Source organism: Bombyx mandarina, chromosome 08 (genome assembly GCF_030267445.1).
Source record: "Bombyx mandarina strain Sakado chromosome 08, ASM3026744v2".
NCBI classification, from domain to species: domain Eukaryota; kingdom Metazoa; phylum Arthropoda; class Insecta; order Lepidoptera; family Bombycidae; genus Bombyx; species Bombyx mandarina.
The window spans coordinates 2,769,209-2,783,006 of NC_143215.1; the positions used below are offsets into that span (position 1 = coordinate 2,769,209).

Below are 13,798 nucleotides of genomic sequence, written 5' to 3' on the forward strand. Positions count from 1 at the left end.
AATTAAACCAAAAATCAGTAAATTAACAAAATATAACAACAAAAATGGCGTCACTCTATACTACTCTATAGCATTATTGCCGAAAAGTGTCGATACAAGAATTTCAGAAAAAATATTTTTAAAATATTTTTCAAATCCAGGATACTTTGACATTGTTTTTTGGGAAATACCAATTTTGAACGCATTTTTTCTTTCCGAGAGTTGAAGTATGAGTTTTGAAGTCATCGTGGTCTAGATGACAATATTCTCGGTACACTCGCTGTAGGCAATGCGATTAATAGTAATATTAGATAGTTTTTAATTGACATTTGCTGATTTAATCATTAACATAAATTATACACCATTCATCGGCACTAATCGGCAGTCGCTTTATTGTGCCCTGGAGTTGCTGACGTGCATGAGCACAGGTGGTAATCAATTATCAGATGAGCCGTATGCTTGTTAACCTATTCGGCAATAAAATAAGTCCAAATACACTCAAACACAAACAATAATAATAATAATAATAACAATCTACTTATTAGCTCGCCACAAACTACTAACCCATTGATTATACACTTAATATTTGAGATACTAACCTGTGAGCTATACAACTTTGTGATCAACAAGCATTCAAAAAGTAATATCATAGATCCCTTCTCGCGTCGTTTTCCTCATTACTGAGGGTCGTGACTTCCCCGCCGCATCAGTTTCTCCCGTACGATTTCCCTCCATCTGCTGCGATCCTTAGCTTCATATTCACGAAAGGCATTGTGGAAGTTGATGTTCAGAGAAGATCGTATTTGGTCCGATCACCTCATGGGACTGCGTCCTCTGGGACGTTTGCCATTTACCTTGCCTGTCACTATCGGCTGAATTCGGCTGTTCTAGATTGTGACCCTCTTTACGAGCAATATGTCCGAAGAATTCCAACACCCTACAAAGGTATGTAGTGCAAAGTCTAGTTTTTAAATTAAACTCTCTCAGAATAGACACGTTGGTGCGAAAGGCGGTTTTTTTAAAGGGATTTTATGATCTGGTAACTAAGACTTTTAATTCATGTCTTATTTTAATTTATATTCTTATTTTTAAGAAAAATTATAATATGGAGTGAAATGAAATGAAAATGATTAATTTGAGCCATTAATCGACTGGGATGAAATTAAACGAAATCAGATGATATGAGATAAAATATAATCTCAGTAAAATGGTGGTCATTTACTGAGATTTTTTCAATGGACTTTTTGGAGGATCCCTAGAAGTTACGTCAACGGCTTCGTTTCATTTTCCCACATTTGTGCACTTTCGCAGATTTAAAGAGTTAATAAGCCACCGTTATCGTATCTTATACCTTTAAGCGAGCAATTCTTGTATATATATAATCTGATTCTCGGAAACGGCTCCGACGATTTTCATAAAATTTAGTATACAGGCATCGATCTATATATCGGTGTATACAGGGGATTTCGGGGGCGATAAATCGATCTAGCTACTATTTATTTTCAGAAAATTTTGTTTTATTCGTGTTTTCAATAATCAACTTTATGACTCTTCCCGAAATCTATATGCGAATAATAATACTATTTTTCTTAATTGAGAGCAACTAGGTAGCCACTTTAAAGACACAACAAGGAGGCGTTATCAAAAAAAAAAACGAGCAAAGTTGGGTCATCGTCTAGTTACACATTTAAACCTGCAAAAACCCGAAATAGACAAAATAAAACAAATCACATAACTTCACTCCTCGCCAGAGACTTTTTTTTTTGGTACAATTTTTCCTTGTTAGTGTTAGGAAAGGCAAGGGGAAGCATTTCCGCTGTTTTGTAGCAATGTTGCAACCGGTTGCATTTCTTTTTGAAACCTGTTGCGGCAATAGGTTGCTTTTGCAACAGGTTTATTTTAGTAGTTAGATCAGGAGCCCTCGCGTTCCCGGAAAATTTTTCCGAAAGGCAGTCCATGGTCCAATGCTCTAAAAAATATTAAGCATAGAGTAAGATTATAATTAAGTGTATATAGAACAGACCCGCCTGTATGGGCTTAGATCCTCTTGCCTTACCTAATAACTATTAACTCTAAATACTAACTCTATGGGAAAAATTGTACAAAAAAAACTCTATGGCTCTAATAACATTGGTCATTTGGGCACTCAATAATAGAATCATTTTAATAAAATTTGATTATTCTTACACAAGATCCGTAATAAAATAGAAAAGTTGACCTAAGTAAATTTTACATATATTTTTATTATATAGTTACCAACAACATAACCAGAAGAATGAGTACAGAAACTTTAATCGCTGCTGGGGACGGAGTACGAGAAAATTTGGTAAGTTTTATTAAATTTTAATTAAATTCCCTTACCGGTATTCTTCATAAAAACACTTACAAAAATATCAATTTCAAGAAGTGACCAATATTAAGTTAACTAAAATAAAAATTGCAAAGTATTCTTTAGAAGACAGATTCGACCTTCGATCCCGAAATCTTCACCAATTTTCGTATTCTAAATTCGTATACTTAAAAAATGCCCATGTACCATATCAGTCAAGGCCACTGAATTTCTGTCCCACAATAAATCGTTCCAAAATAAATCTCGTAAATTTCAACTCACATTTACTTAACAAGATATATTAATTAGCATACATTGGTCATACAAATACAGACTTAATATTAATTCCATAATGTTTACACAGACAGTCTGTTGAAATGTTGCTCAATTATATCTGTCTGATTACTTATATATGCGCATTTTGAAACACAAAAAACATAAATGCTACCAACCATTCCTTGTGAATATCAAAATAAACCATTGGGGACAAAATGAACAAAGTAACCTATTGTAAACGAAATTTATTGTAAAATCATTTAGTTTAATCAAATTTAATAACAGGGAAAATAGTGAAATATTTAATGTCATTACAATGGCTCTTCGTTATTTGTAAGAAAAATGTGAATTTAGAAATAATACATCTTTTTATTTAAATAATTTCACTTATAAACTATATTTTCTAATCTCCTACTCCTACCTAATAAAATGTACATAATGTGGGCTGAAGTAAAGTGCTAATTATGTAGTAACATAAAGACTTGGAAACAAAATTAGTGCTCTTAATTTTGAGATATGCATTTATTGTTTGGAGAGAAATTAAAGTGTGTCCTATACCATTCTTGCAAAGCATGATACTATGAAAAATGAATAATGAATAAACATAATATTAATATTTCACCATATGTTTTTAAATAAATCTGTTTCATTTATCTCTGTTTCTTTTCAACTAGGTAACGACAGCAGTGAATTTCCTGACAAACCCAAACGTGCAAAGGTGCACAATAGAAAGCAAAGAAAGATTCCTACGTAGCAAAGGTCTAACTGATACTGAAATTCAGAAAGCTTTAGAGAAATGCATGAATCTAGTTGAGTTTCCCTCGATGTCATCTGAGCTGATGTTTTTCCACCAATCCAGGAGTTCTTGGTTCAGAGATCATGTTCTTCCATTTTTGATGTATGGAAGTTTAGCTTATGGATGTTACTGGTTTTATAAGGTAAGATCAGTATTGTTATTTATGATATCTCATTTTGAATATCTCAAGTTGCTTAATTTAAAAAGAGCTTTATTTGTATGTAAAAAATACTTCCTACATAAACTTGCCAGATAAAGTCAAAACTAACTACAGTTGTCACTCCTGTAATATTGCCTGTAAATGTTTTTTTTTTCAGTTTTTGCGAGTCTTAGATATAATTTAAACTACCTTTACAGTTTAATCTCATGGTTTTCCAAGTGGTTATATGAGTCGTCTATTATCAAAGGTGGCAATCTGTGCATTTGGACAAAAAAATGTTATTGATATGTCAATACAGATTGATTTGAATATAATCGTCTCCTTCAAAGAATACGGTTCAAAACCTGCATTAAATAAAGGTTAATACTTAACCTGTTATTTATCTAAGATGTCGTTCAGAAGAGTTTTGTGACTGCCAATGGAATACAAAGTCATTAATTCGTTTTTCTGATTTACCAATAATTGTCCAAAAGTCACATTGCCGGCTTTGATAATGGTCGACTCATATTATGTGCAATGTTTCGAATATTTTATATTTTTCATGCTCAAAAATTACCACCTAACTATCATATTCCTTCAAATTATTAGTCCTTACAATTATTTCTAAACTTTTATATTTCATTTCACATACCATAATAACTTGAGATCTGGCTTGCTTAACTTGGTAGATGGTAGATGTTTATGGGCTCCAGTGACCACTTAACACCAGGTGGGCTGTGAGCTTGTCCACCGACTTAAGCTATAAAAAAAAACATGGGTTTATCTTCATCTTCACAATAAGTAAACTCCAGGTGTTTGATAAGCACAAACCATCTCTTTGTATCTATTAAGGTTAGGGCTTTTATTTATTTGGCCCTATACTAAATGCACTATGAAGGGAATTAATTTGTTTTATTTAGCGGGTATTTTCATTTGGTCAAATCTTATAAAATGGTTGGCAGCTGTTTATCAAGTGTAAAAGAATAGATAAAGATAGATAAAACAATTAAACACTTTTTCTATTCCATTTATTATCATATTCACGTTTCTTTTTAATACGCATTTATTAGCTTCATTCGTATTTTAGTAAGTAACAGAATCGTTGACCATGATTTTTGTCAGATTAACTCGAAACTTGGTGTACTTATCAAGGACCGATGACAATTCAATATTTTAAACACTTAGACCCGCTACTTACGTTCGGCAAACAAAATAATAAATTCATTAGAGCGCCTTCTTTTTTGTTTTGTAGCTCTTAACTCTAAAATAGCATTAATCTTGTAAATTTTTATAAAATCTATTTTTCTTATAATGTCAATAACAAAACCAAAATTGTAATACATAAAATGAATCAGTCTGGTAAATGTTTATAATCGAATTTATAGTATTATATATCTTTATATTAATAAGTGAAGCAAAAACTTTGTGCCCCTTTTTACGAAATTTGCGCAGACGGAGGAGTATGAAATTTCTTACACTTATACAGAATATAGGGAAGGAGTGCGAATGCTAATATTTTTCAAAAATTGTGCATTAATAATACATTAAATCAATTAAAAAAACATTACACACACGTACCACGTATTTGACACACACATATGTATACTCTTTGTTTATTGTCAAACTTTTTTTATTACTTAAAATCTGCGGTCAAATTGAGCATAGGTGTTTAACTATAATATTATTTGTCCATAGTGTAGTCTTGGCGAAATCTGTGGACAAATAGAAGTATAGAACCATAATAATGTTCAAACGTATCATTTCAATTAATTATAGTCGAATTTCGAGTACATACTGCGGGACCACTATTTATATATAATTGTGTAATGGATAGGCTGGTTAAATGGTATTTTTAAAATGATGACATTAGTATCATTGCCTTCCATAGTGACAGGAATTAAATCTCTCTTTTCGAATGAATTCCGCTTATTACATTTCAAGTGTACGACGATAACAGCAGAGAGCTCCGCTCCGTTCGACTACTCGAGACGGAGTGTTTTGTGTGACAATAGTCATTAGTATTTATGGTAGAAAATGGGGGCAGCTTAGTCATGAATTCTTTTTTCTTTATTGCTTAGGACCCACCTACGAGCTAACAGCCCACCTGGTGTTAAGTGGTTACTGGAGCCCATAGACATCTACAATGTAAATGCGCCACCCACCTTGAGATATATTTTCTAAAGTGTCAAGTATAGTTACAACGGCTGCCCCATCCTTCAAACCGAAACGCATTACTGCTTCACGGCAGAAATTGGCAGGGTGTTGGTACCTACCCGCGCGGACTCACAAGAGGTCCTACCACCAGTATAATTACGCAAATTAGAATTTTTGCGGGTTTGATTTTTAATACACGATGTTATTCCTTCACCGTGGAAGTCAATCGTGAACATACATATTCTCTTGAATACTGTATGTAAAGCTTTTGACATGCGTAACATTTAGGAAACAGTTAACAATTTTTAGTTAACTAAATAGTGACGTTGCGCCGAAATGTATTTTTTCATTGTATTGGTAATAAAAAAATATATATATTTTATTAATTTATTTATTTATTAACCTTGAAAACATTTACACATAACAGTTTGCTAAAAACTCTCCACACTAGGCACTGCCTGTCTCGTGGAGAGTTTTTTACAGGAGTATCTTAAAACTAGTAATAACGGTGCTGAATATACGAGTAAATCAAAATAGTTAATATATGTGTGAATAATATATATGAGATTTGACAGTACAATAAAAGAACTACTATTTAACTAGTTGGGCTTTCGTAATTTGTAAAGAGGTAAGTTTGAAAAATAAATTTACTACAGTGTGGTAATAACACCTGTCCTAATTGTTATTACTGTTATAATTTCATAATAGACTCGATCTCGTCTAGAAAAAAATGGCGGCTCAAATGGAAATACGACTTTTCTCGTTTTACAATACGAAAATGACAGTTATTCGGAAACTTTTTTTAATGTAAATAAATTAAAAAAACGTAAAGCTGAAAACAATTATATGCATAAAGCAACTCGATTGTAAGCGAAGATCGCTAAATGGGAAAGTATTACTATTTTTTAGAAATATAACACAGGCCTCGAACTTACAATGCCATAACATCAGTAATTACACGCATAGACACAGCCCACTGAGTTTCTCGTCGGATCTTCTCAGTGTGCTACGATTCCGACCCTATTGTAGACTCTGCGAAGCACTGCTCTTGCTAAGGCTAGTGCTAGCAAATTCTCTCAGGTTGAGCCTTTGAGCTAATCTATCCATTCCCGAGAAGCTGGAATCAGGCTCGCGAAATAGGTAGGAAAAAAAAGAAATTACGAGTAAAACTGTTGTACTATAAACTGAGACTCATGTCTCAAGGCAGGTGGCGGGCTGTTGATGCCTAGGGACTCCGGTGACCACATAACGACAGAAGAGCCGCGGCTCGTCCACCCCCTTAAAAAATACAAAAAACAATCCAATTGAGACTTCAACTCTGTCAGTCGCTCTTCAGTCTGCTAACCACCGATGGTGGGCAATAGGAAATGGTAAATAAACCATGTATCTAGTGCATTAATTACCCTTGCTCTTACATTTTTGCCCTTGTGTTTTGCGGTAAAGGATAATTAAATTTGTCATAAGCGCAATGCATGACTTATCTGACAGCCAATTGTCAGATTAATCGGTGCACGGATTGATAGCGAAAAGTTTCGACCAACATCTTAGGGGACTCTTTATCCAGCTAAAGGCTTGGTGCAAAAAGAAGTAATTTTTGAAGCCCAGTGCACTGTGAGCGGGTTTCTCACTTTAAATCCCCAACTGCTGGTGACTCATGTCGTGGACACTTCTTCTTCTTCTTCTTTGTCTCCACCTTATCCCATTGGGGGTCGCCACAGCAAAGTTGTTCTATTCTATTTATATTCATATGCATGTAGTAAAAAACGGTTATTTCATTATTACAAACATTCACTCCAATTTTATTTATTATACGTATATACGATACGGTTCTATTACATATATGTGTAAAAATGGTTCTATTGATGTCTAAGGATTTTCGAAAAGCCAAGAAAAAAACTGATTGTAGGTTTTGAACGTAATTTTTTTCAGTATTATGAAAATTGCCAAGGTCGTTGATAAAACATAATCGTGTAATCAACTTTATCGGTCAATGTGATGTCAAACAGTAGGAATTGTTTTATGTTTCCTTGTTAGCTAGTTGAAATATTTTTATAATAAACTAGCTTTTGCTCGCGACTCTGTCCGCGTGAAATAGTTACTTTGGCATAACGTTAAATTTCACCCCCCCACTTCATTTACGTAGAAAGTGAAAATATTTTTGTATGGTAGAATGTTAAGGAGCTATTTAAACCCCTATTTTGAAACATTCTTTATTGGTGTTCCACTTGTATTAGTCTTACCGTGATATTATACAGCCTATATAGCCTTCCTCAATAAATGGGCTATCTAACACTGATAGAATTTTTCAAATCGGACCGGTAGTTCCTGAGATTTTTTTTATTGATTTAATGTATTTTTTGTGCATTATTTAAAAAAATAATTAACATTCTGCACTGCTTCTCTATATTCTCTATAAGTGTGGGAAATTTCATACTCCTCCGTCCGTGCCATTTTCGTAAAAAGGGGTACAAAGTTTTTGCTTCACCTATTAATATATAGAGTCTACCTTTTTTTCTATAACTACAGAGTAACTAAAGATTGGTATCCTTCAAACAATTATGCTTTTCGGTTTAAAAGACATCGGACTACGACACTATGTCATGTTTGAACAACTGGCTTTATCTCGTCCGGTCTCGTCGTCTGTTGTCTGCCTTCGAAAACTCCAATTAATTCGTAAAAAATATATATATTCACAGAACTGCGTCCGACATTTAATATTCGTAGATCAACCAAAGCGCAAGACTACGAACGAATGCCTAGAGGAGGTTCGGAAAAGTCTAGAAGATTTGAATACCAATGTCTTCGCACTGAAGGGCGAATTGAATTCCCTCCAGCAAAACACGTTTAGGTGCAGTCTAGACACTATTAAAGGTGATATAGCTTCAGTTAAAGGGATTTTATTGAACAGGTACGTAAGAATTGTACTCTGCTATTTTCTAAGCGTTTCAATTTTGTACTATATAAGTTATTTGAAGTAAATAAAAATGTTCTTAATTGATTTAATCATTGGATATGCTTGTTATTGAATCCTTCCGGGCACGGATTTTGAGGAAAAATGAAGGGAAAACAAACCCATGTTTTGGGAAAAACATTATTTGAAATCATGTATTTTTTAAATAAACTAAAGAGTGTGATTGAACTACGTATTGATTGATTGCTGTTCGTTAGTCTCGCTAAAACTCGAGAACGGCTGGACCGATTTGGCTAATTTTGGTCTTGAATTATTTGTGGAAGTCCAGAGAAGGTTTATAAGGTAGATAAATATCAAAAATGCACGGAGTATGTATTGGTGGTAGGACCTCTTGTGAGTCCGCACGGGTAAGTACCACCACCCCGCCTATTTCTGCCGTGGCATTATTGCGTTTCGGTTTGAAGGGTGGGGCAGCCGTTGTAACTATACCTGAGACCTTAGAACTTATATCTCAAGGTGGGTGGCGCATTTACGGTTGTAGATGTCTATGGACTCCAGTAACCACTTAACACCCATCTGGGTGGACGAGCTCACAGCCCACCACACTTTTTTTTTATTGCTTAGATGCCCAGCACACACATAAAAATAACAATTTTGTTTTTCCTTTGATGTGTCCTCCGTCGGACGGATTCATTTTGTTTGTTTTAAGTTTATTTTATACAAAAGTTTAGGTCTTTTATTTATCGATTGAGGCACTACGAAGTCTGCCGGGTCAGCTAGTAAAAGATCAAAATTGGGGTTAGGAATCAATTCCCGTCACTGAAGAGTCGCACAGACCCGCCGTCGATACCGGCGTGGCAGCGGCAGTCCGAGGAGGCGACGTCCACCGAGGCGCCCGGCGAGGACAAGAAGAAGACGCACCGCGCCCGCAGCCAGCGCTCGGAGTCCGGCGGCTCCAACTCCAGCGAGGGAGAGCAGGCGACCAAGAACAGCGACAGCAGCTTGGAGATAATGTGAGTCGTTTGTCGAACGTCTCGTAACAAAATTCGAAAACTTCTTTTCGAAAATTCTAGATTTCTTCTAGTTGTGAGCGTTTCTTATCGGATGTTCCAGAAAGAATTTGATTTCCGGTAACAACTTTTTTTTTCTACCTTTGCTGATAGCCTTGAGAGGCTATTTCAGTTTCATCCTAACGTGTGTAGGTGAGCTCACGGGGCTCAAACCGGATCTTGATCTGGGCAAGTTAATTTTTATATATATGTGTAATTTAAAGATATATAAGTATTCATGTCAGTTTCTAATCGCATATTACAGTAAATCCTAGTTTGGGCCCAGGCGGTCATGTGTGAACATTGATAAGCGCATACATAATATGTAATTACATGTAAATATACGTAAATAAATGAACTTAATTCGGGTTCCAGTCAGTGAGACCAGCCCCCTCTCGCCCCTCGACGTATTCGTGGCACCACCACCCGCCCCTTGACAAGGACATTGTGCTACCCAGCGGTGGACTTCGATATCATTCAGATGTACATAAATAAGACATTAAGCGTTCTCTGCTTTTAAAACGTATGTGATCGAAACGGAGCTTGTTATGCAAGACGTGAGCCATTCAAACAAATAAACTTTCTGTTGGATAATTGTAGTCTTTTGCGTTTCAGTTACTGGCAACGTTTTGCATAACAATGCCCGGTTAGTGATTTAAAATTGAAAGTGTGCTGTGTTTACGCCATTCATAAAGTGACAACATGTTTTTTTTGTTTTATTAGAATATAATTTAGGGTACATACGGACTACGTGAATATTGTTATGTACGGTGTAAGGGAATCGTCGTCGAAGACGGATTCAAAGCTGCACGGAGATTCGTAACATAAATTAGGGGTTCCATTGCTGCGTTAGTTCCTCAACTAGTCTGTCTGCGTGTCTAGTTTGAACGGAGCCCGTGCGCATGCGTTAACACGCCGGTTTCATTCAGACCCCCCAACCCTCCTCCCCCCTTTAACCATTGTATTGCCTCCGATATCGATATGTGGTAGATATTATATTTATCCAATATAATCACCAACCGGCTCAGTTTTTTTTTTAATTTTTATTCCTTATATATGTGGACGAGGTCACGGGCCACCTGATGTTAAATGGTTACCGGAGCCCATAGACATTTACAACGTAAAAGCCGTCATCCATCTTGAGATATGAGTTCTAAGGTCTCACTTTTAACAGTACAGCGGCTGCCCCACCCTTCAAGCCATTCATGTTTTTGACACAATTCTCTTACACTGTGATTATCTAGAAAATTTTGTATATATTTTTGAAAAAAAAGACATGTTTACCGTCTATTGTTATATGCTCACGAAAATAAAAAGTTGGTTTCTTCTTTTATGACCATTGAATTCTATGTGGGTTTAACAATTACAAGTGTAATGAACACCCTTGCTTGGCATTCAACATTTGCTGTATATAGTTTAAATGATATTTCAGGGACTAAAATATATTAGAAAGTATTTTTGAAAACCAAAATGAATCTACTATTTCATTAAATTATATAATCTTTAGCAGAAATCTTACTATAAATTTTGTTACATTGTGTTTTTGATTAATAAAACGTTTTTGCTTTGTTTTACAAAAGTATTTTTTCTTATTCAATTTTTCATTACTTGCAACACATAAAAGAGAATACTTACTAGTTGAATCAATAGTAGATCTATTGATTATTGACATATTTCTTCCAATTATTTTAGACTAATTTCAAGTAATAGCTTACTTAGACAAATATAAGACTAAATCTAGTATCATTTTTATAATATAAGTTTTCAGATGCTCAATAAAAATGTGTGCCTAATGAGGAGGTTATATGCAGTAAATTTATATTATGAAAATGAATACTGATATATTAATTAAACAAAATAAGATGAAAATAATATAACCAGCGAACTACAAAGGAGGTAGTTCTCAATTTTAGATTATTTTGTGCACACAGTGGCTTTCAGCGCGGTACGTACTGCTATGGAGCACCAGACGCGTCTGTAGTATGATGCTTATTTTAAATGGTTTTTTTTATGTGCCTACTAAAAACAAACCTATGCCAATGAAAGTCACTCTTTACTTCACTATGTACTTTACTAGCAAATGGAAAATTAATAGTAAATGAAAATGAATGTAAATAGTAAAATAATAAATGGAAATGGAATAATCCGTTTTAAAAATAAAATAAATAAATAATCTTATTAATTTGTGTGAAGCTAATTGTTTATTTATAAAATTATCGGAATACAAGTCCACTGGTCGATATTAATTCAGTTATTGCTGGTGTTGCCAATATGAATTATTATGTGAAAATCTAAAACGGTTTGATTAAACTAGGCTTATAAATTGTATACGAATAAAGTGTAAAGTGCATACAATCTAATCTTTCCATAGAAAGTATCTGATAAAATTAAGTATTATTAGTGAAATAACTTCCTTGGGGCAGATTGCAAATAATAATAAAAAAATCGATATTTAACGCGTAGGGTTTTACTGATGGTATAGCGTGTTGCGAACCGCATGTGGTAAATATTCTTATGTATAGTGCGTCTCAAACTTTTATTTGAGTTATCTAAAGAACGTATCGACAACCCTGAATAACGTTGGTATCCACCTTTAGAATTACAGAGAGCCAACCCAAAAAATGTGTTTTTTGGAAAACATCGAATAAAGTTTTCAAACCGAAAAAACGCAGAGGAAGGGGACGGAGTGAAAGAGACCGATGGATAAATTTGTCCCTTTATAAGTTACTTTTGGTCATTTAATTAAGAGTCGCTGAAAAAGGTCGTTATAGGTCAATTTTTGAATTAAATTCGCATTCCAAAAATTTCGAAATGGGTCTTTAAAATTCTAAAGGTGCGTAAATCTCTCGACGTTTTACAACCCTAATAATTCATAATTGCATTCGAGCAGTAAGCTAACCTTCCCAGTCTCATTACAACAACCTTGATTTGACTATTGGTATTTTTGTTTTAATAAAATTGTTATCTAATATTAGTTACGTCGTATTTTTGTTTCCATTACAATATAAGGACTTTATTTTATTTTATTTAGAACTTATTTGATTTGAATAAAACAACTCGTAATCTCAGTAAACCGCAACTCTTATGTTCCGTTATTGAGATTAATAATCCCGTATACCTGTTCACCTATTGTTAATTTTAATGAACAAATTGTGAGAATAGTGTAAAGATTATACATTTATAATGCCCTTCAGACATGACTAAAATTAATGATAGCGAAAATTAAGTAAATAGACGAAACGAAACTTTTTAAATACAAAAAATATTACTTGTAAAGATTTGAAGTGAGATAGATGTATCGTTCGTTCGCGTTATTCCCATGTATTAATTAAAGTTACCTATTTAGTAATTTTTTTAATTAATTTTAATCATGTAGCTTCTGGATTATTGGATGCTTTCAATGTGTTGGTATTAATTTATTTTTAATGTTACACTTACCTTCTTGTGAATTAACGAGGTTTATTTTGTTGGGATTTCGATATTTTTTGTAACTACCCGCATAATTCCGAAATTGTGTGCATGTGATAAATAAACCAAATAAATAAAATATGATTATCTTTTATTTGTGTCTGCCGAATTTTATGACTTTCAAATATATGCTTGGAATATTTTTATTTTATTTTATTTATTTATATACCAGCTACTCTCCTATCGCAGATAACTTACGATTGTTATTACCGTTCATATGTGGGTCCGTAAAAATCATAGCGCAAATGGCGCTGCTCACATCTTGCATCACGCCACTGGCTGGTAAGGCTAATGTTGCGACAAAGCTCCAGTTTATATCTTAAGGGTCGGTGATACGTTAATCCGACCCGCTATTTCGGACCAAATGCTACAATGGAGAAATATCATCGTGTAACAAAAAACTAACCTGATTTTTTTTATTTATAATACCTAAGTAATTATGGGTGATCTTGCCACTCTTTGAATACAACGAAGAGTTCGACGTGCAACCCAGCCTATAGATACAATGAGTTTATCGCCGAATCTTTCCAGTGAGTATTTCGATCCGATGGTAGAATCAGCGAAATACTGCTCTTGCCAGGGCGTGTTATCAGATTTTCTCAGGTTGAGCTCACCTCACCTCACCTGTCGGCGCGTAGTTGGAATATCCCCTTAGGCTACAGCGATTAGGATGGAAAATATGGCTTCATGTGTCCGT

At 34.4% G+C, this 13,798-nt stretch overlaps 1 protein-coding gene and 1 long non-coding RNA gene across 3 annotated transcripts in view; one reads left to right on the top strand and one right to left on the bottom strand.

The window, feature by feature from the left end:
- The window catches only part of LOC149502419 (uncharacterized), a 141,812-nt gene that overhangs the window by 35,802 nt on the left and 92,212 nt on the right, over positions 1-13,798 (bottom strand). The window lies entirely within an intron of this gene.
- Positions 2,070-13,180, top strand: Pex14 (peroxisomal biogenesis factor 14). Of its 2 annotated transcripts, XM_089729454.1 has the most exons (5): positions 2,070-2,305; positions 3,259-3,522; positions 8,370-8,581; positions 9,388-9,597; positions 10,009-13,180. In XM_089729454.1, the coding sequence occupies exons 1-5, from the start codon at positions 2,255-2,257 to the stop codon at positions 10,013-10,015; spliced, it is 744 nt and encodes a 247-aa protein (XP_089585580.1). In that variant the 5' UTR covers positions 2,070-2,254; the 3' UTR covers positions 10,016-13,180. The 2 variants fall into 2 exon arrangements, with proteins under 2 accessions (XP_089585580.1, XP_089585581.1); XM_089729455.1 differs by lacking the exon at positions 10,009-13,180 and having other exon boundaries at positions 9,388-9,601.

Excerpts from the sequence above, each read along its gene's own strand:
- Pex14 (XM_089729454.1), top strand. The coding sequence starts at position 2,255 with ATGAGTACAGAAACTTTAATCGCTGCTGGGGACGGAGTACGAGAAAAT. Across the intron at positions 2,306-3,258 it reads ACGGAGTACGAGAAAATTTG|GTAACGACAGCAGTGAATTT; the intron begins GTAAGTTTTATT and ends CTTTTCAACTAG. Across the intron at positions 3,523-8,369 it reads GATGTTACTGGTTTTATAAG|AACTGCGTCCGACATTTAAT; the intron begins GTAAGATCAGTA and ends ATATATTCACAG.